The sequence below is a fragment of the Phalacrocorax aristotelis genome, chromosome 5, assembly GCF_949628215.1.
Source record: "Phalacrocorax aristotelis chromosome 5, bGulAri2.1, whole genome shotgun sequence".
NCBI classification, from domain to species: domain Eukaryota; kingdom Metazoa; phylum Chordata; class Aves; order Suliformes; family Phalacrocoracidae; genus Phalacrocorax; species Phalacrocorax aristotelis.
In genome coordinates, this window is record NC_134280.1 from 28,899,924 (window position 1) to 28,925,330 (window position 25,407).

The 25,407-nt window shown below is 41.6% G+C and overlaps 1 protein-coding gene and 1 long non-coding RNA gene across 2 annotated transcripts; one reads left to right on the forward strand and one right to left on the reverse strand.

Annotated features, from left to right (window-relative positions):
* Window positions 1-1,291: 1,291 nt before the first annotated feature.
* On the reverse strand, window positions 1,292-25,407 carry LOC142057098 (uncharacterized). Its single transcript, XR_012660537.1, has 3 exons — window positions 25,309-25,407; window positions 11,250-11,342; window positions 1,292-4,952 (listed from the first exon to the last, which is right to left on the reverse strand). It is a non-coding gene; the product is annotated as an uncharacterized LOC142057098 (long non-coding RNA).
* CTLA4 (cytotoxic T-lymphocyte associated protein 4) lies at window positions 4,684-8,876 on the forward strand. Its single transcript, XM_075092577.1, has 4 exons — window positions 4,684-4,794; window positions 6,004-6,354; window positions 6,846-6,955; window positions 7,903-8,876. Exons 1-4 carry the CDS (start codon window positions 4,737-4,739, stop codon window positions 7,999-8,001), a joined length of 618 nt encoding a protein of 205 aa, XP_074948678.1. The 5' UTR covers window positions 4,684-4,736; the 3' UTR covers window positions 8,002-8,876.

Here is a 25,407-nt window from a genome sequence, read left to right on the forward strand (position 1 = left end):
TTTGAGAACAGCACTCCTCACATGTCTTCAGCAAAGCTTTATAGTGATTTATTCTTGTGTCCCTCATTAAATGCAAACTGCTGTACTGTCAGAGCCAGAGACTATCAGAAATACAGCTATCTTTTGCTGGTTTTCCTTTTTGCAATGCTTTAAGAAATAAGTGGAAGAAGTAAAACCTTTCTCCAGTATTTATCCACATCTCCACAGCTGCAGCTCATCATAAGGTATACATAACTGCTTTATTTTTAGACTTGGGGGTTCCTTTGGTTCTTTTTTGCTTATTCCTGAAAACAGACTAGATTTCAGTGTTCACCCTGGGATGAAGGTGTCTGCGTTATTCTGTGTTCACTCCCAAGTGACTGGCCTATTAACAAGAGATTTGTGGTGCTCTGCTTTGGAAAGCTCCTTCCTTGAAAGTAAGTCCTTAAATACCTGCCAAGATACTTCAGGGTCTGTGTTCAAATTCCTCCTAAAATATCACCCTTGCCACAACCCCTTACAGGAGACTGGAGAAGAGCAAGGAAGCTGGGGCGTAAAGACCTTTTGCCTGTGTTGCTTCTCAGTCCTGTTTCTTTATTTCCTGTTACTTTTGTCTGTATCTCTCCATGCAGTCTCAGATCTTACATTTTGACTGTAAGTTGCATAAGGCATGGGGATGGGGCAATACATTCACACAGGCAGGGGTCCTGGTTGCTACTGGGACATGTATGGACTACTACACATAACATGTAGCAAACCCATCCAAGCAAGGCATACAATGCAGTCCTTCAAGGCTAACTGACAACTGTTAGCATGAAAAGTTTGGATGCATCTTTCCCTCTGTGTTAGATCAGTATAGATGCCCTGAATTTCAGGCGAGCCTGTTGGATATAATTAACTTTACAGAAGGGGGGACAAAGCCTAGACTCTAAAAAGGAAATCCCAACGATTGTAGCACAAAGAAAAAGGATGCTCACACATCCACCCACACCTCAGGTCCTTGTGGACAATCTGCTGGTCAGCAGAAGTGCACAAGAAGACCAACCCTGTGTGCCCTGAGAAGTAGTGGATGGAGAATTCCTCAGCTAGTGCTGTCCTTGCCTCTGCTGAGGCTGGACTGAGGGCACAGGTTGGGACTAGAGAGCAGCACCTGTAAATCCAGGTTAGAAGCTGACAGAAGGGCCACATTTCTAAGAGACTTAAAAATCAGTGGTTTTGTGATGTGAATTGTGGTTCCTGAAGGAACCAAGACAGATCCACCGAACTTGGTCATATCTAGGCCTTTACTTACTCTAATCAGGTTTTAGTCCTTTAATGGTAATGAAACAATATTTTTCCAGTCACTGCGTTATTTCCTTTTCTCTTTACCTATTGTTTTGTAGAAAAGATTTTTTTCTTCAGCCATACCACTTACAGGTCCGGATTTTTTTCTCAAATGACAGTGCATTTCAAAACCCCAATAGGTTTGTGGCAAACTAACATGGTAAAAACGTGAACTGTTTAACATAATAAGACATGATCTCACATTCTGAGTTCAACAAAATATCCTGAAACCAGATACTTATGCAAATGATAAGCTTCTCTTCTCCCCATTACATCTCAAGCAATTCACCAAGCTAGTTCCTGTCACAGAAGAAAAAAACATGGGCAGCACGAGATAGGCTTTAAAGGGTGAAAATAATTTTGTGAATAATAGCATCTTGCAATGGGAATTCTGACAGGGTGTCAGCAGCAAGGTTTGCCCTAACTAGCATTCAATAAAGAAAAGCAATTCAAATCACTAAAATGTGAGCGACTAATCCAAAATAAGAAAGAAACTTACATGAGAAACCTAGTTATTTAATTTACTAGCAATCTGACTAATCACAGTAGTGTAGTCCAGTGTTCAGTGTAAATTGCGTGTCCCCCTCTGAGCTAAGTTCAAAGAGGCTGTGAGACGCAAACTACTCCTAAGCTGATTCCTCAGTTTAAGGCTCTGCAGCTTAGCTCTGCAAGTCTCTCAGTCCCCTCCCTTGCTCTGACACTTTGCTATGGCAACATATGTAAAATATAAAGGTTTCCTGTGACCTGGGGATTAATATCACCCCTAAGAACAAAGAGTGCTATACTATAAAGACGTGCATTAAAGGAAAGATTTATCTTACACTGAGCTTTTGGAGACAGCCTGAGGAATATCCTTCCTGAAAGACCTTCTGAATCTCAAAGTCAAAGGGAGGGCTCTTCTTTCACCCATTCCCTTACCCTGGTCCCTGGCTGTGTGTCAGGTTCCAGTGATGGGGAAAGGGTGGGAAGAAAAAGAGTTCTCAAGATGAGGAAGTCAGGGCAGGAAGATACCAGACCACACAGACAAGAAGGTGCAGTAACTAGGTAAGACAGGTCCTATGGCTGTAGGCCACAAAGCATGGCTGTGATATACAGAGAAAGTGGACCAAGCAGAAGCCCAGAGACTTTTCATCAGCTGAAGAGTAGTTAGAAGAGGGGCACAACGGAGAGAAAACATGTCCCCAGCGATTCCTGTGGATCTTATTTTAGCGGGGAACTCATTCAGTTATGAATACCTTGTTCCATGCCATAACTGAGCTGGGAAGGATGGGAGCAGTGAAGGAGAGATCTTATTTGGAACAAAATCTATGTTTTACTGTGTTATCCATCTGCTATCTGCATACGTTAATTCAAATCCAAAGCCTGACTATCAATGATAGAGGGCACCACAGCAAGGGGATCTCTATCCTTTGGGAGAGGGATACTCTGGACTGACCTCAGGCTGCCTTGGCTGTGACGACAGAGGTGACTTCAAGAGAATCCACAGGAAGATATATTGTGCCTTACTTAGAAGAGCAGTCATCATAACATTAGGCTTTTGAGGAACAAGGGTGAAAAGTAAAAAATGGTGGCTCTGAAAAGGCACACTGAGAACAAAACAGCCAGGAAATAAGATGAGTACCACTGGAAACACAATGTGTGCCAGAGCAGTCTCAATTGCCAGAGAGACCAGCACCAGAGCTCTGCCTCTTACTCCAGCTGTATAAGATGCTGTGGATACATGGGGCAGTAAGCATGGAGTTTTACATGGCAATCCTTTGCAAGTGTTTAGTGCTTAATGGCACCATCAATTTGCAGTCTCAATCAATTATCAGGAGATGACATTATGGTTGATGAGGCTCAAATGCATCATTTGTTTAACTGCATACAAAATCCAAGGCCAAAAGATATATAGGACAGGTAATTTGGTTACTACTCTGGATATGAAAATATCAGGCATAAACTGTTAATTTCATGCCATAAATTTCACTGATATTCTGGTACATGATGTTGCAATAGCATTAATTTAATTCTAAATTTAATATTAAAATTTATTTAAGCTTGTCTAACCAGTGATACAATATGGCCCTGACTGGTTATTAGGGTGCAGTTTTTCAGTTTCCCATAACCATATTTTTATATTCAGTTCTGTTTTGAATGCTGGTTAAGATCAAACTTACTATGAATCTGTCATTACAAACAAATGTTGCATCACCTAAGTATGGAAGCTGTAAATTTATTTATATCATTAGGCATTTATGTGATTTCAAGATCAAAGATTTACCCTGCATGTTTGGATTGGACAGGCTACTGCTACTTCAAGAACTAATGCTGTTAGGTTTTCTAGGTCACAGTCCAAAAGTAGGTCTTTGCAATCCAACAGCTCTACATATATAAATGTTAAAGCACCTTCTAAAAGAAGTCTCAAAGTGTAGGAAAAAAAAAGAATGATGACCTTTAGCGTAACTGAAGTGTAACTTCATTTTTACTAAATTCTTTAGGCAATGATTCATGGATATGACAGTCTATCACATAAAAAAAGCAAAATGATTTTCAGACCTTACATGACTTTTAAAAGGCCAGTAGGTGAAAACTATTTCACTTATTTTTGGAATGATGCAGGTGCTCTAAGCAGAGATAGCAATAATCAAAGCTCCTGCAGTGTTTTTCATCTGTTAATCTCAACGTACTTATACAGTAAAGTCCATAGGTAGGGAAAGTCCTGTACAGATATGGAAGTCATTAGCTATAAACCTAGATAGATAATTTTTTTTCTTGGAAACAGGAAAGCCTAAAGAAGCTGGGTTATGATTCAAGTCACATTGCTGATATGAAAAATCATTGCAGTATTTTGAAGGGGCAGCAATTTTTAAACATCAAAAGCACTAACATTAAAGGAAGCAAAGAAATTGGGGGCGGAGGGAAGTCCTCCATAAAAAAAGATAGCTCACACCGTTCACTGTGCTACATTAGGCAGAAGTATAACTCTCTGTGTGTTGTCCTAGTAGGAAATACCTGATGATTGCTAAAATATTAAGTGCAATGATTGTGCAAGCTGGCAGCACCAAAGGGCCTGAACTGCTCTATTGGATGATTGCCTTTCCTCCCCCAATTCTTAAAGCAGAAGGGATGGCAGTTTCAGATTGAATATATATTTTCCATCTGCTGAATAGTTGTTTTTGTTCATGCTGTTTGAGGTTAACTGTGCACGTACTAATCAAACCCACTACTTCCTTTCTCGTAAAACCAAAACAAAGCTTCATATTACTTTCAGGTACAGCATCTGGGATCAAAGCTATATATATACACACTGACTCTGTGTGGGTTCAAACATTTCGAAGATTCAGTATCCTGAAAGGTGTCGCCTTTTTTCCAGTCCTAAGAGTTCCAGTTTGTCTTAAAGTCTGAAGGCATCAGCCATCTTCAGCCCCTTCAGCATCTGTCCCAGCACAGGAATGCTCTCAATATTGGTCACCGTGGGCTTTCTCTGCACAGCCACTGCCATTGCCGAAGGTGGGTAGATGAAGGAGGCAAGGTAGCTGGGGGTGTCTACATTTTCTCAGTTTCACATCTTTGCAGGAGATGGACCGGATACAACAGGGAGAGGGAGATGACATGGGACCCCTCCATAGGACAGTCTGGGAACAATGTCTTGGGGCACTGCGAGGTACCTGGAAAACCAGACACAGACTTTAGAGCAGTAGAGAGGCTCGGCAGGATTCAGAGTAGCTCAAGAAGGAAGAAAGATTTTGACAAAGCAGGCCCTGTGAGTGATATTGCTGGCAGCTGATAATGTGGATATAGAGGTTGGAATGGATGGAAAAATTCTACTCCTCTTCGTCCCAAATTCTTGCACTGCAGAACTGAAGAAGAAAAGCCTGGCCCCAAAATGGACTGATATAAAATGAAGTTGAACAAATAATTCTCAGTCTTCACAGCTTATTAAAGCAAAAGTCAGTGCCTTCCCATTGCGCAGCAGGATAGAGTACAGAAGTTGTAAAATGCAGCCAGTGGGAATGTACATGTTACGCTAGTTTCCCTTTAAGAATTGTAATGATTTTTTGCAGTATGTTTATCAGGCTTTGCTGTGTTGCTATACTGTGGCATGGGGTATATACTGCTGCTGTACTGTGGATTGGGAATAACTGGTTAAAAATGAGGAGCAAAAAGATCAGAAACAAAAATATGCAAACAGGTTTTCCATTCATTTTTTTCTGTTACCCTAATGATTCTGTTCCATGTTCCATACAGGATGTCAACCTCTTCATTTCTAAATGTGAACATGCTTTTTTCTACCAGGCAGAAATTGTGGTTTAAATGCCTAATTTTAAATTTCGAATTTCAGCTTTACCATCTGAAGTCTATTTTTTTTTGCTTTCTTATGTGTATTAAAAAGTTTGTGTTGAGGGAAACTGAAGATGCAGGTCATTGCTCCAGTAAGTGGGCCAAATTATCTACTATTTAAGCAAGTAATTCCTGAGATTTATAATATATATAGTAATCGAAGTACTTCTTGAGCTTTTTAAAGTACATTAGTGCAGTGCCTATGTGAATTGTGGTCTTGGAGTCCTTTTTTCAGATGGATTTAGCAGCATTTCTAGGAATTATCTATGGAAAATAGGAGGTGGTAGGACTCCCTTCCTGCTGTGCAGTTTTCAAGTAAATGACTGCAGATCTTTGCTTGACAGCTCACTTACCATCATGCTCTTTACTTCCTTACAGTAATGGAAGTGACTCAGCCAGCAATGGTGCTGGCCAACAGGCAAGGCGTCGCCAGCTTGGTGTGTAAATACAAGCACATTGGGAATGCAAAAGAAATCCGAGTGACTCTGCTCAAACAGACGGGTGACCGGTTTATTGAAATTTGTGCTTCAACCTACACAACGGAGTTTAAAATGTTCAGTGTGGAAGAGGTCATTCAGTGCCGTGTTAGCCCTAGCCGAAACAATGTGACCCTCACCCTCACTGGCCTGCAAGCTAACGATACTGGTCTTTATGTCTGCAAGATGGAGCGGATGTACCCTCCACCCTATTTTATGAACAAGGGAAATGGGACGCACCTCTATGTCATTGGTAAGCCAAGCAGCTTTACAGTACTGTGATATTCCCAGGTTAAGGGAGTTGCTATTATGTCTCAAAGGTCTTCAAAGTTCTGTTTTTAAGAAGTGAAGCTGAACACTGTTTCAAACTCTGAGAATCACAATTAGCTCTTAATCCTTTCAGGTCTCCCTGCACACACCTAAAGCAGGCATAGTCATAGCCATGCAATGTATTTAGCAATGTATGGATGTTTGACAGCATAAGCAATACCATATAGTGTACATGTATGTCTCGGCAGTTGGATGTATAAGTGCAGAAACAGAGGAGAGTAAGGTGTGTATGTTCTACAGATAAAGCTTATTTTCACTGGAGGTTGAGTGGGCAGGGATGCAGAGCTCAGTCCAGGTAGTATCCTGGGATAGCATATGCTAGAGAAAAGCAGTGTGGAGGCTGACTTATTGACTCTGGGGGCTTCCTTATAAAGCTCATGTGTGACATGACTTGTGTGATATTATATGTTTTAGATCCAGAACCTTGTCCAGACACTACCATATATCTCTGGGTATTAGGAGCTACTGCCTCAGGATTTTTTCTTTACAGTATCATCATCTCAGCCATTCTCGTGGGCAAAGCGGTAAGTGCCATCAACTCAGCCCCATCCTGCTAATAGCACCCCTTTGTGTGACGAGGACAAGGAGAAAGAAGTGAGTACAGGGAAGAACACTGGGAACAAACACACTGGGATGCTCCTTTTTACTGGTGCAATGCTGTTACAATAATGCAAAATAAGAGAACTTGCTGGAGCTGCCATTTAGATTTGTTTATGGCTCATTTGTGTTGCCAGAGTACCAGAAAGCAGCCAGCTTACATCAGCTGGACTGACCCTTGGCTTAGTAGTGGTTGCTTAGAACAGGTTGGAGTCCTGGATGCTTCTGGGATCAAAGGCAACCGTCTTCACATGTACTTTGATTTCCCAACTGATTAATACAAAATCCCAGGATTTGAGTTTTCCTTTTCTCACCATTTACCTCTGTGCAAAGCAAATTTAACGAGGTTTCCCCTTGTGATGGGAGGTGATTGTAACACAGCATTTTTAACTTTACAGCTAGAAGTGTCTGCACAAGGACAGAGGCATGTGAAATATAAGGCTGGGCTGCCTCTTTCCATGGGGGTCTGGAGCACTCACAGTAGTTGTTAGAAATAAACCTGACGCCAAAACTTAAAACCAAGTAGTATCCCTGTCCCATATTTTTCAATCCACCCTTGTTCCGAGAAGCTAAATGAAACTTCCCGGTGTGAACACTCCTAGTTTTGAACCAACACTGAACTCTGCAGCAGGAGCACTTTCAAAGGGCTAAATGAATGACAGGACTCTGTTTTTTGCTAAATGACCCCTGTAACTCCTAATTCTCCCTCAAACGGTCTCAACAGATCTTCTACAAAGAGGGGTGACAGGGAAAGGTGTCTAGAATACCTTCTACTCAGTAAAGGCAGAACATCCATCAGTTTTCTCTAAAATGTGCTGCTCAATGATCATGCTGAGATCGCTTGTTTATTTTACTGTCTTCCTGTATTTTATAGATAAAGAGAAGACGATGTCTCACTACTGGGGTCTATGTGAAAATGCCTTCTGAAAAGCTAGAGAAAAAAGTTATTCCATTCCACATCACTGTTAACTGAAACAAGGAAAGAGAGAAACCGTTTCCTAGCTGGGATGGAGAGTCTGATAATTCACTTAAGTTAAAGAAATAAAATTAATTGTCTTATTACAAGGGTGTATGGGAAGGAGAGAGAATATTCTTTGTAACTTCTATGGTTTGGAGGAGAATAAATAGTTTATGCATTAATATTTCAAGGTTAACCCTGTCACATAAAAATGGCTACCGTAGGCCATTGATTCTTTGAGTTGTATTGTACCAATATGTAGTCTATATATATATACATATATATATGTATAGCATTAAGAGCTATTGCTGTTGCAGCTGAGCATCACTGTCAAATTTCACCATGTCTACTGGTCAACTGAAATCCAAACACTATTGCGACAGAGGCTTGTGTGTCATTGCAAGGCTAATCCTATAGGTCTGGGGCAGAGGCAGAAGAGCACACTAATGTACAAAGGAATGTTGACTTGTTTCCCTGCATTGCTATTTATTGGTCCCATTTCTGGCATTAGTGCTCTGCGCTTCCACACAGGCATCACCATAGGCTGGCACTGATGACACTGCTGCTCTAAAAGCCTGATCTTAACTCCTTTCACTGGCACTGTGTCCCAGCAATGCCATGCTGGAGTTAACATTGATGATATCTGAGCCAGTGTTGACAGCTCGGTTGGAGAGGAAGGCTGCCCAGCAGGAGCCCTCTTAGGCTGTTGCTGGGAGGATGTTCCAGCTCTGCTGGGGCCTTGCGTTTTACAAATGCTAAATTAGCATCTACCCAAAAGGCAGAAATATGTTGCTGTGTTTAACTGAGTCTATTTTCCATGAAAATACTGACAGTGTATAATCTTGTTTATTAGTTATGTACCATTCAATAAAAACCTTGAAGCTTTGCCCAAATTCAAGTTCATTTCTTATTCACCGTTCTCAGATGAAACAGGAAGTGGCTACATGTTAGAAAGCAGCGATGACAAGATGAACCTTTCCCCTCTGACCCTGTGTTTTGCACTTCTGAGGAGCCTGTGTGCTTATGCCAACACTTACTTTCTCAGCTCTCGTCCTCAGGGGACACCATTAAAATCTGTCAAGTCTTCTATTTGTCTAGTTAGAGCTGCTGTGATGTGGGTCAGAGATGCTACCAATCACCTTTTCACTTCCAGCAAAGTTACTCACTTGCAGAAGGTAGCTGTAACGACTTTGACGGTATCTCCTGTACGTGTTTATACAAAAAGCTAGTCCTAGTTTCAGATCCTGTTTTCTTTGCACCTCTTTGACACTCTCACTCACTAAATGCTAGCCAACACACAAAGCTGCTGGAAATTAAAACAATTTCAGCATTCTCAGCTACGACCTACCACTTTGACTCTTTGCTATTAAAATTTCACCTTGCAACCCAAAAACTTGGCAGAATGTGTCTCTGTTTCATGGCTATGAATCCATCTTCTTGGCTTTGTAACTGTGAACCCAAACCCCACAGCCCTCTATACCATGTTTCTGCAGTGGCAGCAGTTCCCAGAACACCAAATCTCACCGCTCTTTGGTTCGTTTTTCTCCTCTTGCCCCTTCATCTGGCACTACTTCCAACTGTACAAATGAACATTCACATTCTCAATTTGCCAATGTTTGCAGGTGCTAATTAATCTCTCAGTGTTGACCTACAATTGTAGTGCATTAAGTAAAAGTGGCATCTGATGACATATCCTTTTTCTGAACATGTTTTAGTATTCTGACATCAGTCTGGGATTTTTTCCCCTAATTTTCCATTAACCTGTTGTTTTGGCAATGAAAATGGCCAGAGATCACACATCTGATGCCAGTGCAAAATGACTGAATTTCTGCCTATTCAAGTGCAGCCTGCTCAGAGAAAAGTGTTTCATGATTGGTAAAAATAGATTTGACCCACACATCCACTTGTACAAGCTGTAAAGTCTTCCAATAAATTTACTATGGCAAAGCAAGAATAATTATCCAGGGCAATTTTTTTTCCACCACAGCAAGTAGGAGCTCAGATATGCCCTGAATCCTGTGTCTGACTCCTAATCAGGAATCAACTGTTTCTTCTTTTTCTTTTCATTGACAATTCCTTTACACTGGGACCAAGATCTCAGTTTTCTTAAGCAATCTAAAAGCAGCTTGAGTAAATTATTTTCAAAGTTTATCCCTCCTGGGTGAAGAGATGGTTTGGACCTGTATAGACAACCTCATGACCTCTGGCCACAGCTGGCTGTGAATCTGTGTCACCGCAGGACCTGTGTATATTCCAACTCACCTTCATTTCTGGCAGCTAAGTTGATCATGGTTAGACCTTCTGCACCCACTCTCTTAGTACATTAGCATTTCCTTCAGATATTCAGCCTGTAATGACCAGTAATGAATTCTGCCCTAAATAAGCTGCAGGTTGCTACATTACCTCAATAGTGAAGGTTATGGGAGAGCAGAGCAGAAACGATCATCTCATGCAGGGCAATAGCAACATTTTGTGTTTGTTCCTGCACTTAAATAACTCCTGGTATGATATTTATTAATTACCCTATTGGAAATTACTTTGCCGAAATTCTCTGGCTGTTCTGAACTTTTCTTCAACCTCAATAGCTACTTTTTCCAACCGCCTCTTATTTCTGCAATGCTTAATTTTCTCTGGCTTTCCTTACCACTGTAGCAGCCTTCCCTGAGCTCAGCGTTATATAGATGTGCATTATAATTTTTATTCTAAGCCAGGTTCTCCTTTTGAATTTTCTGGCAGGGTAATAGGTGCACTTAAATCAACAAACGTAGCAGTGATGACCAAAGTGGGATTTCAGTTCAGATTTCATTGACGATGCTCTCAAATTTATATCTGGCACTACAGAGATGAGTGGGGCCTAAGTACCTGCAGAGATGATATTTATACCTATCTCCATATGGTCCATATAGCAGCTAGCTCTGAAGAGTGCAGAGCTCAGACCTCAGGGAATTTCCATTCCCCTGGTGCCCTGTGCTGCCCTCCAGGAGACTTTGAGCTCTGTGCTTTTCCCGGTTACTTAGAGAGCATCTTGCCACAATCAGCACTGCAAAAAAAATGGAGATATGTAAGTCAGATATAGTTTCCTGTCAATCACAGCAGTACCAATATGAATGGTGCAAACTCTAGGTCAGTGTACATGCCAGAAAATGCAATAAAGACGAAATCCTGACTCTTTCTGGGGAAGAATGTGAAAAGCAAAGGTGAAAGGATTTGGTCTCAGAACTCTGCTCATTAGAACAGGGAATTTAAAAACATGACTATTTTACCTGGACAGCTGAATAATTAGACCATACTGCTTGGTGAGGTTCAGGAAGAGTCTCTTTTGATGTACCCTTCACCCAGCCAGGAGATATGTCAGCCTGTTTATGAAACAGAGATAGTGAGTTTCTGGCTGCATCTGAGTGGGCATTCACAGGTGTACTTGTCTGCATGAAAGACAATGGCACACGCATACATCACCCCCCTACCCCCAGCACTCTACTATCATTTTCATCCACTTTTTTATCTGAACTACTTTTCTCCTTGCCATTTTCAATTATCAGAGTCCTAGCTGATACAGAAAAACGTGTGACAAAAGCCTCCCACCTGGCTACTCTATAAGTAGGCAATGAGTAGTCCACTATTTTAGCATTAGAGATTTTCCCATGAAATATTCAGATTCCCCAATCTTTAGAGGAATATGTGAATCTGAACTCACTACCCAGTCAGGCCTTGAGGTCTGTAGAGAAAATCCATTCATGCTGTTTTCTACAGGTCTTTGCCAAATTAAAAAAAAAAAAACAAAAAAACCAAAAAACCCCACAAATAAAATCAAGGACCCCTAGGCTATGGAAGAGCAGACTTTTGTTGACCTGTTCCTATTCTTCCTAACCTCCTGACCTTTGCTCAAGATTCCCCTGGGCCTAATTTCTTGTTTTTCCAATAACAAACATTTGCATTGGTCAGATAACTCATAACTGGTTTGATACAATTCCTGCCCGAGTACTGACTTCAACCTTTACAGCTCCAAAGAGTATGAATATGTGTATGAGGGGTTGAGGTGAGATTTGGAAGCAAAGTACATTAGAAGGTAAGATACAACTGGCTTCTTCCTTTCCCTAGACAAAAGCTTTCTGGGGAGTGAGCCTTGAAAAATAAACCAGAAAATGCACCAGTTTTCCCTGCAATGGGAACAGACTGAACCATGCCTAAAGAGCTCTGCCTTTAGGAGAGGCATAAACAGGAATCAGATGATGCAGCCAAGAGTTATATCATGAAATCCAAACCAGAGAAGGCTGGTGTATAGCAGATAGTTTTATGCATTACTAAAACCAATTTATTCTTGACATTTGTGAACTGCATGCTTCCTTGAACACATAAATGGTACTTTGAGCTAGCTTCTATCACAGCTAGGCTGTGGGGCCTCTAGAGTCCTTGGGAGGGTAATGTAAATTTTGAATGCAGGCTGGGAGGGAGGTGTGGGGAAGAGGTGAAATTCAGAAAAATTTTGAGCTGCAGCGAGTGAGGAAAGAATTACAAATACACAGCATCATATTCTGCTGATCCTGCAGATTCCTGAGCATCACTTGGGCATAATTATTCCTGTACTTCTACATGCAGACATTTGGCACTTACACGACTTTGTTATCATTTTGTGTGAATGTTTTTTGTGACTGATAAAAGAACACTCTTATTTAAGGGTACTTTTATATTGCATATCAAAAAGGAATGGTGAGGAACTGTGGTATGATTGAGCAAATAATAGCTACTGATAAAAGGTCTTAGTAACTATGGGAAGGGGGACTGTAAAAATTGTCCCTGGCGTCAGTTTAAATATTTTTTGTTGTTTACTGGAGGGATAGAGCAAGGAAGACTTCAGGTAAGGGACAAAACTTCTTTGGGAATCATTAATAATTCCTGCTGATGTGGCATGGCAGATGCGTCCATGAAGTAGGAGATTATTAACTACTCAAAATTATATTATTCTTCCCTTTTTTGACTTTAAAAATGGACATTTCTTTCTGTTTCAATAGTCAGCTCTCTTAACGACAGCCATGGTTTTATATCTTACTGAACGTTTTTTAGTGGTTATGAAGTTACAGTTGAACAAAAAGTTCTCAGTTTCTTCACTGACGGTTTTCTTCTTCATTCTCTGTTGTTCTGAAAAAGTAGTACTTTAAAATGTTCAGTTTGATCTGCTTTATTTGCTGCTCTGGGGTGGGACATTTCTACACAACAACGCTTCTGTTCTGTTCAAACATCCACATGATACAGATGATGTCCCAAACTTTTCAAGTTACTTTTGTTCCCAGGAACAGCAACAGGCAAGCTTCCTGCAGCAGAAGCGATAAGACAGAGGCATTTTTCAATATATGTGTATTACAAATTGAAAATAAAAATATGCAGCCAAAATTCAGATTAAAGAATCTGGATGAATTCTGTTATAGCACAATATTTATAGGCATGCAATTTTCTTGCAAGCATGCTATGTAGTATTTCTTTATTCACCAGCAGAATTGATAAGAAAGCAAATCTTACTTTTGAGCTATAATACAGCCAGTTCGGTAATTAATGAAATATTGACTGATCAAAATTAAAAATAATGTATTGGTGGTTCTTTGTTTTCACTACAAACTCTTTACACATAGGTCGTTGACAGTAACTGTGCAGCTGCAGTTGCCCAGAGTCGTTCTGCCAGAGTCCAGGAAGATATGTCACAATCCTGAGAAACCATATATCAGGCAACCTGACAGCTATGACCTTGACTAAAAAAGTCCATTTTGAGATATGTTTCTTTTGTCATTGGACTGCTTCTATAATTGGCTGGCTTTTTTTCAACAAAAATATCTTGTTTTTAAGGAAAATGGAATTTCTCACATAATTACATGCTTCCAATAGCTGGGACTTTTAGAAGACCACCTCCTGTAAGAGGACATGAGATACAGCTGGGAGAGCTTGAAACACTGGGTAACACCTGATTGGACTACGATGTGTCGTGGGTGGGATTTATTGACATTCATGCTCTGCCTTGTGATGCAGCAGCTTGTGTTGAAATCTGGAATAAGCAGCAGGATGCTTTGTTCTTCCCAGTCAGGATCAGTGCCCAGGATGTGGGTTTCCTATGGGAAATTAACATGAATGTTTGCGCCGAGATCGCCATTTACATGAAAAAAATAGGACTGCTGTTTTTACATGAATGAAAATATCTACACTGAGCAAATAATCCATGCTTCTTTCAAACTAGAAACTGAGTAGCCAGACCCCAAAGACTCCTAGAGTTCAGTACATACAGGTAATAAATTAAACCTGCTCTACACGAAATGGGTGATTGTTAACTTACTACACCTTAGTCCTGCTTTCAGAGCTTCTGCTTGGGGATTTGTAGCTTCCTTGAACTAGTGATGAATGGGGCCAGCAGAAGTACTGCTTACTTTTGTGCAAACTAGAAAGTCTGCCCCCAGTTGGTGAGGGTATTGGTATGTACTAACGTCTACAATACTTAATGCTGGGCACTTGCATCATCATAAACTATAAGAAAAATTTCAACCTCCTTCCTCCCTGTGAAAATTCTCATTGAAAGGTGGTCTCTGTTGGCCTTCAGCCACACTACAGAAACCTCTCTTCATGTGCTGGTGTGTGGCAAAAACTGAGGCGTTTGAAGTTTTGTAGAAACTCTGATAAGAATTCTTTTCTTCTTATATGTTTTCAGAGTCTGCCTTCTTACCTGCTAGTCTGTAGTTCCTGCTATTGTCACCTTTTTACTTCATTTGAACCCAAACAAATAGAACAAATAGGTGATTAAAAATAGGCCTCTTCTCCTGCACTAGAAACGGTGTTAGGTGTTACTATGGAAACACAAAACCTGCTCTAATTGATTTGCATCATACAGATTAATAATTTAGAGGCAATGAGCTGGACAAAAATTGTAGAAATACTTGGGGGGAAACAAGAACTAAAAATAATCCACATTTGAAACTGTGACAAAATGTTGTATGTTAGCAGTACTTAATCAAGATCAGAAAGCAAAACAGTTCATTTCTCTGTAAGTTATCAAATCCTTCTGGTAAGTGACACTCTGGAAACATTCAATAGCTTCATAATTGGCTGACTTAATGTTTTACATGCAGGAAAGATGGCTAGAACAGCAGTAATCAGCAGAATAAGTTGGTTTCATAGTTGAGCTTTGGTGAGGTGTTACATCGTGTGGGTAGCATTTATAAGAGCTTTTAATTCTCACTTTTAATTCTGTAGCAAAGATGACTGTCTGCTTCACAAATTAATAATATTTTCCTTTCTTTTATAATGCCAAACTAATTCATTATATCATATTTTATTTTATTACTATTTGTCTAGTCTTTTTATAGTACTCTCTCATTAAGATGGAACATCTTTTAAACTCTTTCCTCTCTTCGTTGCTCTGCAATAATATAATGCCATTCTAATAATTTTACCAATAGGTTCCAAACTCACGTTACTCCCCCTCCCATATGTAAACCACAGACACATATCTGGTGTAACAATTCATCACACTAACTTCATAATTTATACTGTAATCTTCAGATTAACTTCCCTTATTGATTCTCATGTTTTTACTTTGTATTTTATGATTAAGAAAGACCAGGGTTCTGTATACTTTTATTAAGTACAGCAATTGCTCTACTACCACTGATCACAATGAAGTCAAGGTTCTCTCATGGGAGTGGACAACATTGCTTCACTCTCAGGTTTCAGATGCCTCAGTCGGAAACACACCTTAAGCATTTGCTTTATGGTTCCTGGAAGTAGGGCAGTCACGACGCTAAGTGCGGACATTTGTTTCCTTTCTCCTCTTTTGTCTTTCAGTGCTGGATGCTGCATAGGACCAGCTTGCTAGTGTCTCGTCCGACAGATATGGGAAATAGCTAAGAGGGGACACAGGCTATGTCTTATTCAGTAGGTGGATGACATGCAGAGGAGGGTAACAACCCGCATGGCACCTGAATGAAAGTCAGGCTGCAAAATGAAGAGTCTGGAGGAAGTGAGAGGAAGTCAGTCTGTCTGCACATAGAAGGAATGCCATCTCTAAATTAGGCGCCTTTTAAAATGATTGTCCCCCCAAAAAGTCAGTTTAGATATAGCAACATGGTTGCTTTTGGTGTTACTTTCTACCATGCAGAACTGGAAACACTCAGCACCTAGGCCTGCTCTAAAGAGATGAAGTATTTGAACTGAATATCCTCTTCCACTGATAAACTGCTCATACTAAACATTTTGCCTGTATCTATTTTGGCAAGTTTTTGTATATAGAAAAATTATGAAAAAAAAGGAAATACGCTGGTATTTCAAAATGAAATGCTTTGAATTCTTTGAAATAGCATTTCATTTTAAAATTTACTGTATCGAATTTATAACAAAAAACGTGTTTACCAAACATAAATGTTTTTTTCTCAACTTCCTACCTTGTCAAAATTTCAGATTCTTTTCAGATTGGACAGTGAATTTATAACTAGTTATTCTCATAAATCTAGTCTTTGCAAAAGAATAGAAATTATGTATGTGAGTGTCGAATCTGTAAAGAAAAAAATATGATGAAGCTTTAATATCACAAAATCCAGATAAGGCCAAATATAGCTGAAACTATTGTGTTGATCTTCCTTTCTCACCTTACAATGAAACCAGAAGCATTTTGTGTTAATTATGACATTTGAGTGGGTAATGAAATTACAATTATTTTTCAATAACTAGCCAGCATTTTTTTTCTTATTATAATTCTTTTTGTGCTATAGGTAGTTACCATTCTGGGATTCTGAGTTCAATTAATTATTATGACACATAGAACATTAGATACTGCCAGTTGGACCCAACTGGATCTTTCCAACTTCCTTTTAACTTAATCCTCTCTTTACTTTACAAATTTAATTTTCCTGGAGGCCAGTATATGGATTAAAAGAATTGACACTTGTAGCTAACTACTCAGACTCACACTAAAAGCTCATTCATGTGGCTTTAAGCTCATGAATAAATCACAAAATCTTACTCATCATATAACAGTAACAATAAGGTAAAGTTTAGCAAAATGTTTAGGTGTTGCAGAAGGCTGTTCCTGCAACAGAACTGGAAGAGCAGAAGCTGAAAATAGCTTGTTGTACGTGAAACAGGTAGTGTGGGAAAGTGGAATTAGGATTTAAATCTATTAAACATATACAATGAAAAATAGCAATACAGAAATATGCATGTGAGTTATGCATAGCTCTATACTGAGCACCCTGAAGGCTTCCCATACTACCTAACCCACATTTCATTATAATAAAAACACTTGGAAAAGCCTATCACTTATTCAGAAATACATTGTCTTGACTCTCTTCTGAAATAAAACCTTAAAATTATCTGAAAAACGAAATGCTGCCAGTTTCCATCTAGTTGCTAGAAAATTTTTGTATGTTTTGCTGAAATGCTGTTTTCAGTTCTTTCGACACTGATTCTATGATTCTATGACACGAAACTGATGCTCTGATGATATGTGATCACTAGAGACACCATGGCATTTCTGTAATCGTGAAGTGTTTGAAGAGAATACCCCAGCAAAATCTGAAATCAAGACATTCTACAAGTCATGCAGAGTTCTCTTTAGTTCCTGCCCTAATTTGTTCACTTGGGTCTCCATGAGTGCATGTCTGCCACTTTCCAGTGGTGGGTGAGTTGGTCCTATTACTCACCTTCACATAATTAGAATTGGCCAGAAAGTTCATACAGAGAATGCTCATTTGTTTAAAAAACTGTGTGTGTGCGCGCACGTGTGTGCATGCACGCAGCGATTAAACCATTTTTGACAAAACTTTCTTTGGGTCAAAATTAGACTTTCTGTGCAGTGCCAGAGACAGGAACGAGAAGAGCCACTTGCCCAAAGGCTGTGGTACTCAGCTGGGAAGTGAGACACACAGATTGCTGCTGCCTGATCCCACATCAAAGGCAGGAACATGCCTAGACCGCTGACTATCCTAGAAGAGTGCTCACTCCCTCTGCATTTTCAGTGGAAAAATTCCAAGCTTGGCAGGCCTTCCTTATTTTTACTGACAATCTGTGAAAGATTGCAATTTTGCACTGATACAGGTTGGGAAATCCTTATCTTGAAACTTTGCAAGTCCAATAGCAAACATCGTAATAATTTATTTGTTTGTTATATTAAAGCTCTTTGACACTGCTAAAGGGGGTATACTATTAACAACATTGTCCTATTACAGCACAGATCAGCAGCAGATTTAGTGATGGGTATTGCGAATCTATGTCTTGCAACAGAACTAGGAATGGTTTCCAACAATTTTGACACACTTAAACATCCTTTACTCAGTAGATTTTTATGACAGAAGAAACTGACTGTATATGATTCGAAACCAATAATACAGGATCTAATTTCTATGATTCTAGATTTCTACACAAGAAAGATCTCTGATCTGAGAAACTCATGTAACTCATATCACCCATTTAGGTGCTGCTACCTACCAAGGATTAGTCTTTTGAATCCATTTCCAGCTGTAGTTTTATCTATGCTGGCAACACTGTGCTTAATTTTTCTTTTCCCTCTCCAAGCCACACATACTTTGGTCATGCATCTTATTTGTACTGTCCATAGATATGTAGGCATGAGATATCATAGCTCATCTTTTTGAAACTGGCAAACTATGTAGCAAGACTGCACTGCCTCTGAACCCTGCTGCAGCTAACTCACTCTGGGACAGAGATTTCCAACAGCAAGACAGGCTGTACCTATGTATTCATTGTCACCAAAGCCGTCTGCACTAGGCACATATCATACAGAGACGTTTTAATTTAGAAAAATGTTGTTTCCAACACTTTTTAAATTCAGGGAATTCAGGCTTGATTAATGGGCCTTCAGCTTACCCCTGTAGGTTCCTTCCTTTTTACCGTATTTTTTTTTTAAATCTGTAAGTTTATGCCTTTGTGAGTAGTCTGGGCCTTACAGGCCACTGTATGGGCACACTTCTGAGTGAATCCACGGGTAGCTGCTGTTGCAAAATAAACCTCTAGCATTTGTTTTTCATTATGAGTTTCTATTTATTCCTTCCACAGACACAAAATAAGACAGGCACCGTTAACTCCCTGGCTGTGGGAATACCAAAAGACACTCAGTTCTGTGGTAGGACAACACAGCAGCAGTAACTATTTTATATGTGGTAATATTATGATTTGCAATAATCAAGAACAGTACAATATAAAGGAGTACTAATAAAATAGTACCTGCTTTACAGTGTCTGCAGGTGTGATTCAAGACCAGACAGAAGGCAGAAAAAAAGTTAGGAATAATGCTAAAAGACACTGCAGCAGCTATACAGATGGTGATTTCCACCTCTGAATTCCTAGGTGGTGAAGCAGAAAGCCCTTACTCTTTGGTGTTTCTGTTGGAAAGGGTGAGGCAGGATAAGACCTAAAACTTATACAAACACATCACAGACAATGTGAGAATGCCACAATACAGACTGACTGGAATAAAGACATGGAGAATCATGGGATCGCTGAGGTGGAAAGGCACTTCTGGAGATTGCCTAATCCAAACCCATTGCTCAAAGCAAGGTCAGCTGCTGTGCCAGTGTTTGACTACCCTCAGTGAAAAAGTTTTCTTATATTTAAATGGAATTTCTTATATTGCTGCTTCTTCTGTCACTGGGTACCACTAAAAAAAAGTCTGGTTCTGTCCTCCTTACACCCCCCATCAGGTATTTATACACAGGTATTTATAAGATGCCTCCTAAGCATTTCCTTCTTGAGGCTAAACAGTTCCAGATTCTGTGAAATCAGGAATGGCCCTTGCTTGACTTGGATGTGTAATTAACCAGTTAAACTGATTGGAGACAAAACATTACTCACTTTAAGCATGGCAGGCTGCTCACAGAGTTCTGTGACTAATTTTTCAAGGCTGCTTGCTTCCTTTGTGTGTACTGAGCACATCTGACTGCTCCTACCACCCACTGCATTGCAGGAGACTCTGTTACATGGGTGATCTGCCCGGCCTGCAATGGAAATAGCAGGTCAGTCAGAGAACCTGCAGTTGTTGACCTATAGAATTACCCTAAAGTAGTACCTTTTTCCTATAAAAGAATAAGCCCACCCGAAAGGCATGACAATCCTATGAGCATCAAACAACATGCATGATATTGCACTTCTTAGGCTTTGATGTTATTTATCAAACCAAACTGCAATTTGCTATCATAGTCAGCAACAATGAGAACCTAAGAATACAACTGAGCCCATAGCAGGTCAGACAAATGATGCACTACACCCACTGTCCACTTTCCCAGTGACCAAGAGCAGATACCAGGGAAGAGTATAAAATCAAGGGAAGTATGCTATGAAACCTTCCTAAAATACTGTCTCAGCCCTCCCTCCCCAGCAGCTCAGGAACTTCAAACAGTTGTGTCTTTGCATTTAACAACCCTGAGGGACTCCTTTTCCATGGATTTATCCTGTCACTTTTTGAAACCCTGTGGACTTTGAGACCAGGTAAACAAGGATGATCAGCTGTTCTGTATTACAGAAGAAATGGAAGAACTTGAAAACACCTCAAATAGCCTTGAAAACAGCAGAAAAACCTAGACAGACAAAAGGTGATATCTGAGGTAGTTTTCAAAGCTTGGAAACAATGAAATGTTTCTTTTCGTAGTGGAAAAATAGCTTTGTTTCCATATCAACTAGAATCATTTGTAGCTGTATTATATAAAGCTAATAAAAAAATCACCACTTGCTCCTCTGTAAACCACTAACACATCACCTAGTTATGAAAACGTAACTAGAAGGAAAGATGCAAATGGCCAAATTAATTTTTTCCCCTTCAGCTATTTTTTTTTCTTCAAGCAAAAAAGACACCAAAACAGTCCATCACGCAAGCATTACAGAGCCCTCACTGATGTCACTAGAAAACATAGTGTAACCACAGCAACCCAATGAGAAGTAAAGCGGTGTGATGGGCTTACTTTTTTTTTTTTTCTAACAGCTTTTTCTTACCTAGCAAAGAAGGAAAGAAACCAACAGCCTGCAGAGCTGAATGCCTAAATCAATATAACATGAATCAATCACTTGGTAACTAAAGAATCCTATACTGTTGATTGCATGTGCAGTAAGACCCCTAGCATGGGAATTAATACATTTGTATGTTCCCCATCATACTGTGAACACCAACAAAACAAACAGTGCTTAAAAATTCCTGGACCACAACAGGCACCCCCTAACATCAGGCACAGAGATAAGTCTTTAAAAAGATCTGGGATAACCAATAAGCACAAAATTGCATCCAACAGCCCCTTCAAAGAGGTACACAGCAGCACCTGAAGAGCCACTTTTGTCAAAGGGAGGATAGTTCAGCTACGAAAAATGAGCATCAGCTGTGATGCTGACCTCTATGGTATGTACTGAATACGGCTTCCCAATGGCCATACCTGGCCTCTGCTGCTGACATAGTATAGCAGACAGTCAAGGATAAAGGATAAAGGATTCTAGCAGCCAAACAGGGCAAGCAGCAACAAGAGTTGACTTTGAATTAAAGAGAGGATACACGTGTGTGGCTTTTCAGTGGTCACCTGAAACAATGGAATAAGCAGCTGATCTATAAACAGATCTGCACAGAGAAAACTGGTAAACTGGTATTTATCACACCATATTTTCCAGGGCTATCTGATGAGACATAGCTCCATTCCTGGCCTGGCAGCAAACCAAGGCAGCTCCCAGCCAGAATGGGATTCCTGACGAATTCTGATGTTAGGCTTGGGAACAGTGCTATGATCAGCCCCAGACACTAATGTAACATCAATGTTTAGCAGCAGTATCAACGCAGTGAGACCATAGAAACACCAACTTTCACCTTTTCTGATAGTAATCTAAACAATTCATGAGTGTAAAGGTAAGAGCTGGCTGGACCAGATGAGAACAAGAAGTCATAGGTCAAGTATCTTGCCTCCCAGATAAGTATCCAACAGTGGGTGCTTAGTGAGGAATATAGCAACAGGAAAAGCGTATGTTAATGCTACCCTGACTGACTCTCATAACCTACAAAAATTTGCAGACTGAGGACTTTTCTTGGGTTGATGTCTTTGTAACTCAGCTGACTAAGATGAGGACACAGAAAATCCAGGATTCTGTATTATGTATACAAACAATATGGACACCTCGATTTCCCCAGCTTCACTGTGCTGCAGCAGGCTCCAGCGGGCTGCTTGACTTCTCTGGATATGGGCGTGCTTTGCTCTGACTCAGTCAGAACTGCACGAGGCTACAGACCCAAAACTGAAGAAGCACTTTGGCTAGGACAACAAAAGCCCCCTAAGCAAACATTCACTTTCAATGACCAGCAACCACAGAGCTGAGATCAAAGAGATCAAGTGTGAAAAGCCTGTTCTTTAAAGTTCGCCAGCAGTCAGTCATGGGCAAGCAGGGAGCTGCACATTCCTATACCATGTGTGTACATCTGCCTGTGCCAACTTAATAGTAGCTGGGAACAGCTTAGACTGAGCAGAGGGTACTGAGGCTTTATTCTGAGAATAAGGGTATATTAGTTACTGCAGAGCTTGCCTGAATGTAACTAGGTACTTCCTGCATTCAGGTTTGCTCTGTGATCCAGTTAAGAGCTAGTTTGAATACATTCACCCTGAACTGTATAGAGTGTGCACTAGAGACACAGAAGGACAGCTAATCGAGATGGGAGCTGGACAGCTGCAGAGCTAGTTGCTTTTGCTGAGAGTGCTGTGTCTTGGCCCTATTAACTTTTGTAACTTGCATGCACTGCAGTTTCTTCTGGTTGCACCGTCAGGGTGAAGTCCCTGATAATCAAGCTGACTCGACATGGTAATGTGTGGCTGTCATGGGACCTCGAGACGAGGACAAGTGTCATATCTTGAAGGTCCAAATTCAGGAATAAGATGTGCCACTTGTTCTTACGAAGTAGCTATGCCTGTTTCCTGGGAGCATGGAGGTGCATGGAGGCTGGGAACTTCAGTGAGGAAATCTGGAGTCTTTAAATGACAAAGGCCAATTCACCAGAATATCCTATGGTGATCTGTAATGTGATCAATGTGGTTAAAGTGATGTTTTAGAGTAGTCATTTCAATCACTTATGTTCTCTAGAGAATATAGATATCTGATTTCTATTTTTGGCTCATTGTTATTCTAATTTTTACTGCAAATTTTTTTTCGTGTGGTGACAGCATCCAAGCTGGCTGTGAGCGGGGTGTCTAGATTCCTTCCTTACAGTGAGCTCCCGAAGAACATCAGAGGCTTTTAAGCTATACTTCACTGGATTAAAAGTAGTTTGGGACAAATAGCAAACATATCAGAAGGGTTTATAGACAACTCCTGTTGTCTCCTGCATTCTTGCAGGCAGGTATTTGCTCCCAGGCTTAATGTTGGTTAACTCAGTGACCTTCTGAGTGGCAGCAAGTTCTGCTGAGTTCTGTCTGGCCTCTGGGGAGTTCCTTCAGCCTCCCTTTGAGTTATGGCTGTCCTCCTTCTCTCTTCGCTATAGTGTCTCCAAGTCTGTATGAGTCACACACTTGCAGGTCCTTGCTGTGATTCCCTGGTCTTTTGCATCTAACAGTCCCTTCAGCTGTCCCTCAGCCACAGCATGTTTGGCTGCTTGCACGGAGACAAAACAACCTTTGCACCCTGCAGGAGTTTCCAGCCAAGCCACCCTTCCTGAAGGATGGCAGTGCAACAGCTGATAGAGGCACCATCCACCCCAACAGCTAATGCAGGGGCTGAGTCTTCCCTCCACACAGGCTGGGCAGCCCCCTGCCCAGAACTGCCCTGGGCACCATGGTGTAAATGCTCTGCTTGTGCTACAGACTCTGGGTCCACCAAGCAGATCAGGGAAGAAGATGATGCCTTTGATCACTGGAACCTCTGTTTGGCTGTAGGGAACTGTTTCTGGCCAGGATCAGGACTCAGGGTTGCTGTGACAGAAGTCATTTTGCTCTGAATTTCTTTTGTGTTCTGGACTTTGTATTAATGCCAGGATAGGGTATTAGCATGATCCTCTTCCTCATTTTCTTGAGGATGTGATGAATTTTGACCTCTTTTCCAATTTAACACATGCAGGCCAGTACCACGTATTTCCTTTAACATGTTTTGCATGATCGATATTTCCAGACCTTGTATAGCCACACAAGCCATGCTGATCGTAAGTGTATGTTTTATCTTATCAATTAACTGCTTTGATTTCAACAGGTTCATCAATATAATTACTCAGCAAATTGTAACTGACCGCGTAGTATGGGGAGATCTTCCAACCTGAAGCCTCTCTGCTCTGCATCTGGGTAATCACAATTTTACTAACAAGCCAACCTGGGCTTTGGCTGGAACCAGCAATCCTCACCTACTCCCTGAGGAGAGGCTGCTAACAATCAGAACCAAAAGACAGTGACACAAAGAAGTGACTTCTATTCAAATTCCTTTGCTTCTGGGTCTTTCCTGGCCTGCTGGAAGTATTGTTTTTACACCTTGTTCTTTCTGATCAAATTAGCAGGCACAGACAAAAAAATGTTTAAATGTCTACACAGAAGACCAAACCGCCCATTCTCAGCCACCACACCTTCAAGACCTCCTGAGCCCTAAGAAACCTGCTCCGTCCCTCCAAGTGAAGGCATTGGAGATGGAAACATTGCACTGGTCTATGCTGCGCAAGTTTCAGAATTTCTTTCTGATGGAAAAAAAACCCTTTTAAACATAAAGCCACGTGTACGTGTGGAGACTCGGGTGGGATTCTAGGAAACCACAGACAGCAGTCAGGCCTTCGCAAGGGTCAGCAGCCAGTGACCGCCCCTGGGAGGGCTGCGCTGCAAGCCACGAGCCACGCTGCGCTGAGGGCAGGCTGAAGGAGACCCCAGCCTGGCGCCCAAAGCCGCTCCCCGAAAGCAGATCTGCGCCTCAGGCCGGGGAGGAGGAGCCCGGCCAGCGCTCACAGCCCCGCGGCGCTCGCTCCTGCCGCCTTTCTGCGCCCCCGGCGGCGCCGGGCCTGCGCCAGGGGCCGGGCCGGGGCGGTGCCGGGGCGGGCGGCGGAGCGCGGTCCGGCAGCGCCGCCGTGCGGCCCTTCCCGGCGCGGCGCGGCCCGGCCTCGCCCCCCTCCTGCCGCCCGGGGAGACCCGCCCGCAGTTTCCTGCTTGAGGCGGACAGAGGTTGTGGCCGCGGGCGGCTTCGCGCCCTGCCGGAGAGGCCGCACCGCGGCCCGTGGGGATCCGACCGCGGCGCAGCGGGCCCGGCGGGGGGGGCTGCGTGCGCCGGGGCACACGGCGGGCGGGGGATGCCCTCGGAGGTGCTTCTCCCTCGTCAGGGCCCTGGCCAACACCCTCCTTAGGTGGGGGGTCTCACCTTATCCCGGGGGCCTCCGCTAGCGGAGACGCACGCAGAGCAGGCGGGGTGGGTCACCAGTGGGACGCAGAGGGCTGTCAGCCGCGGGCCTGGCTCTGA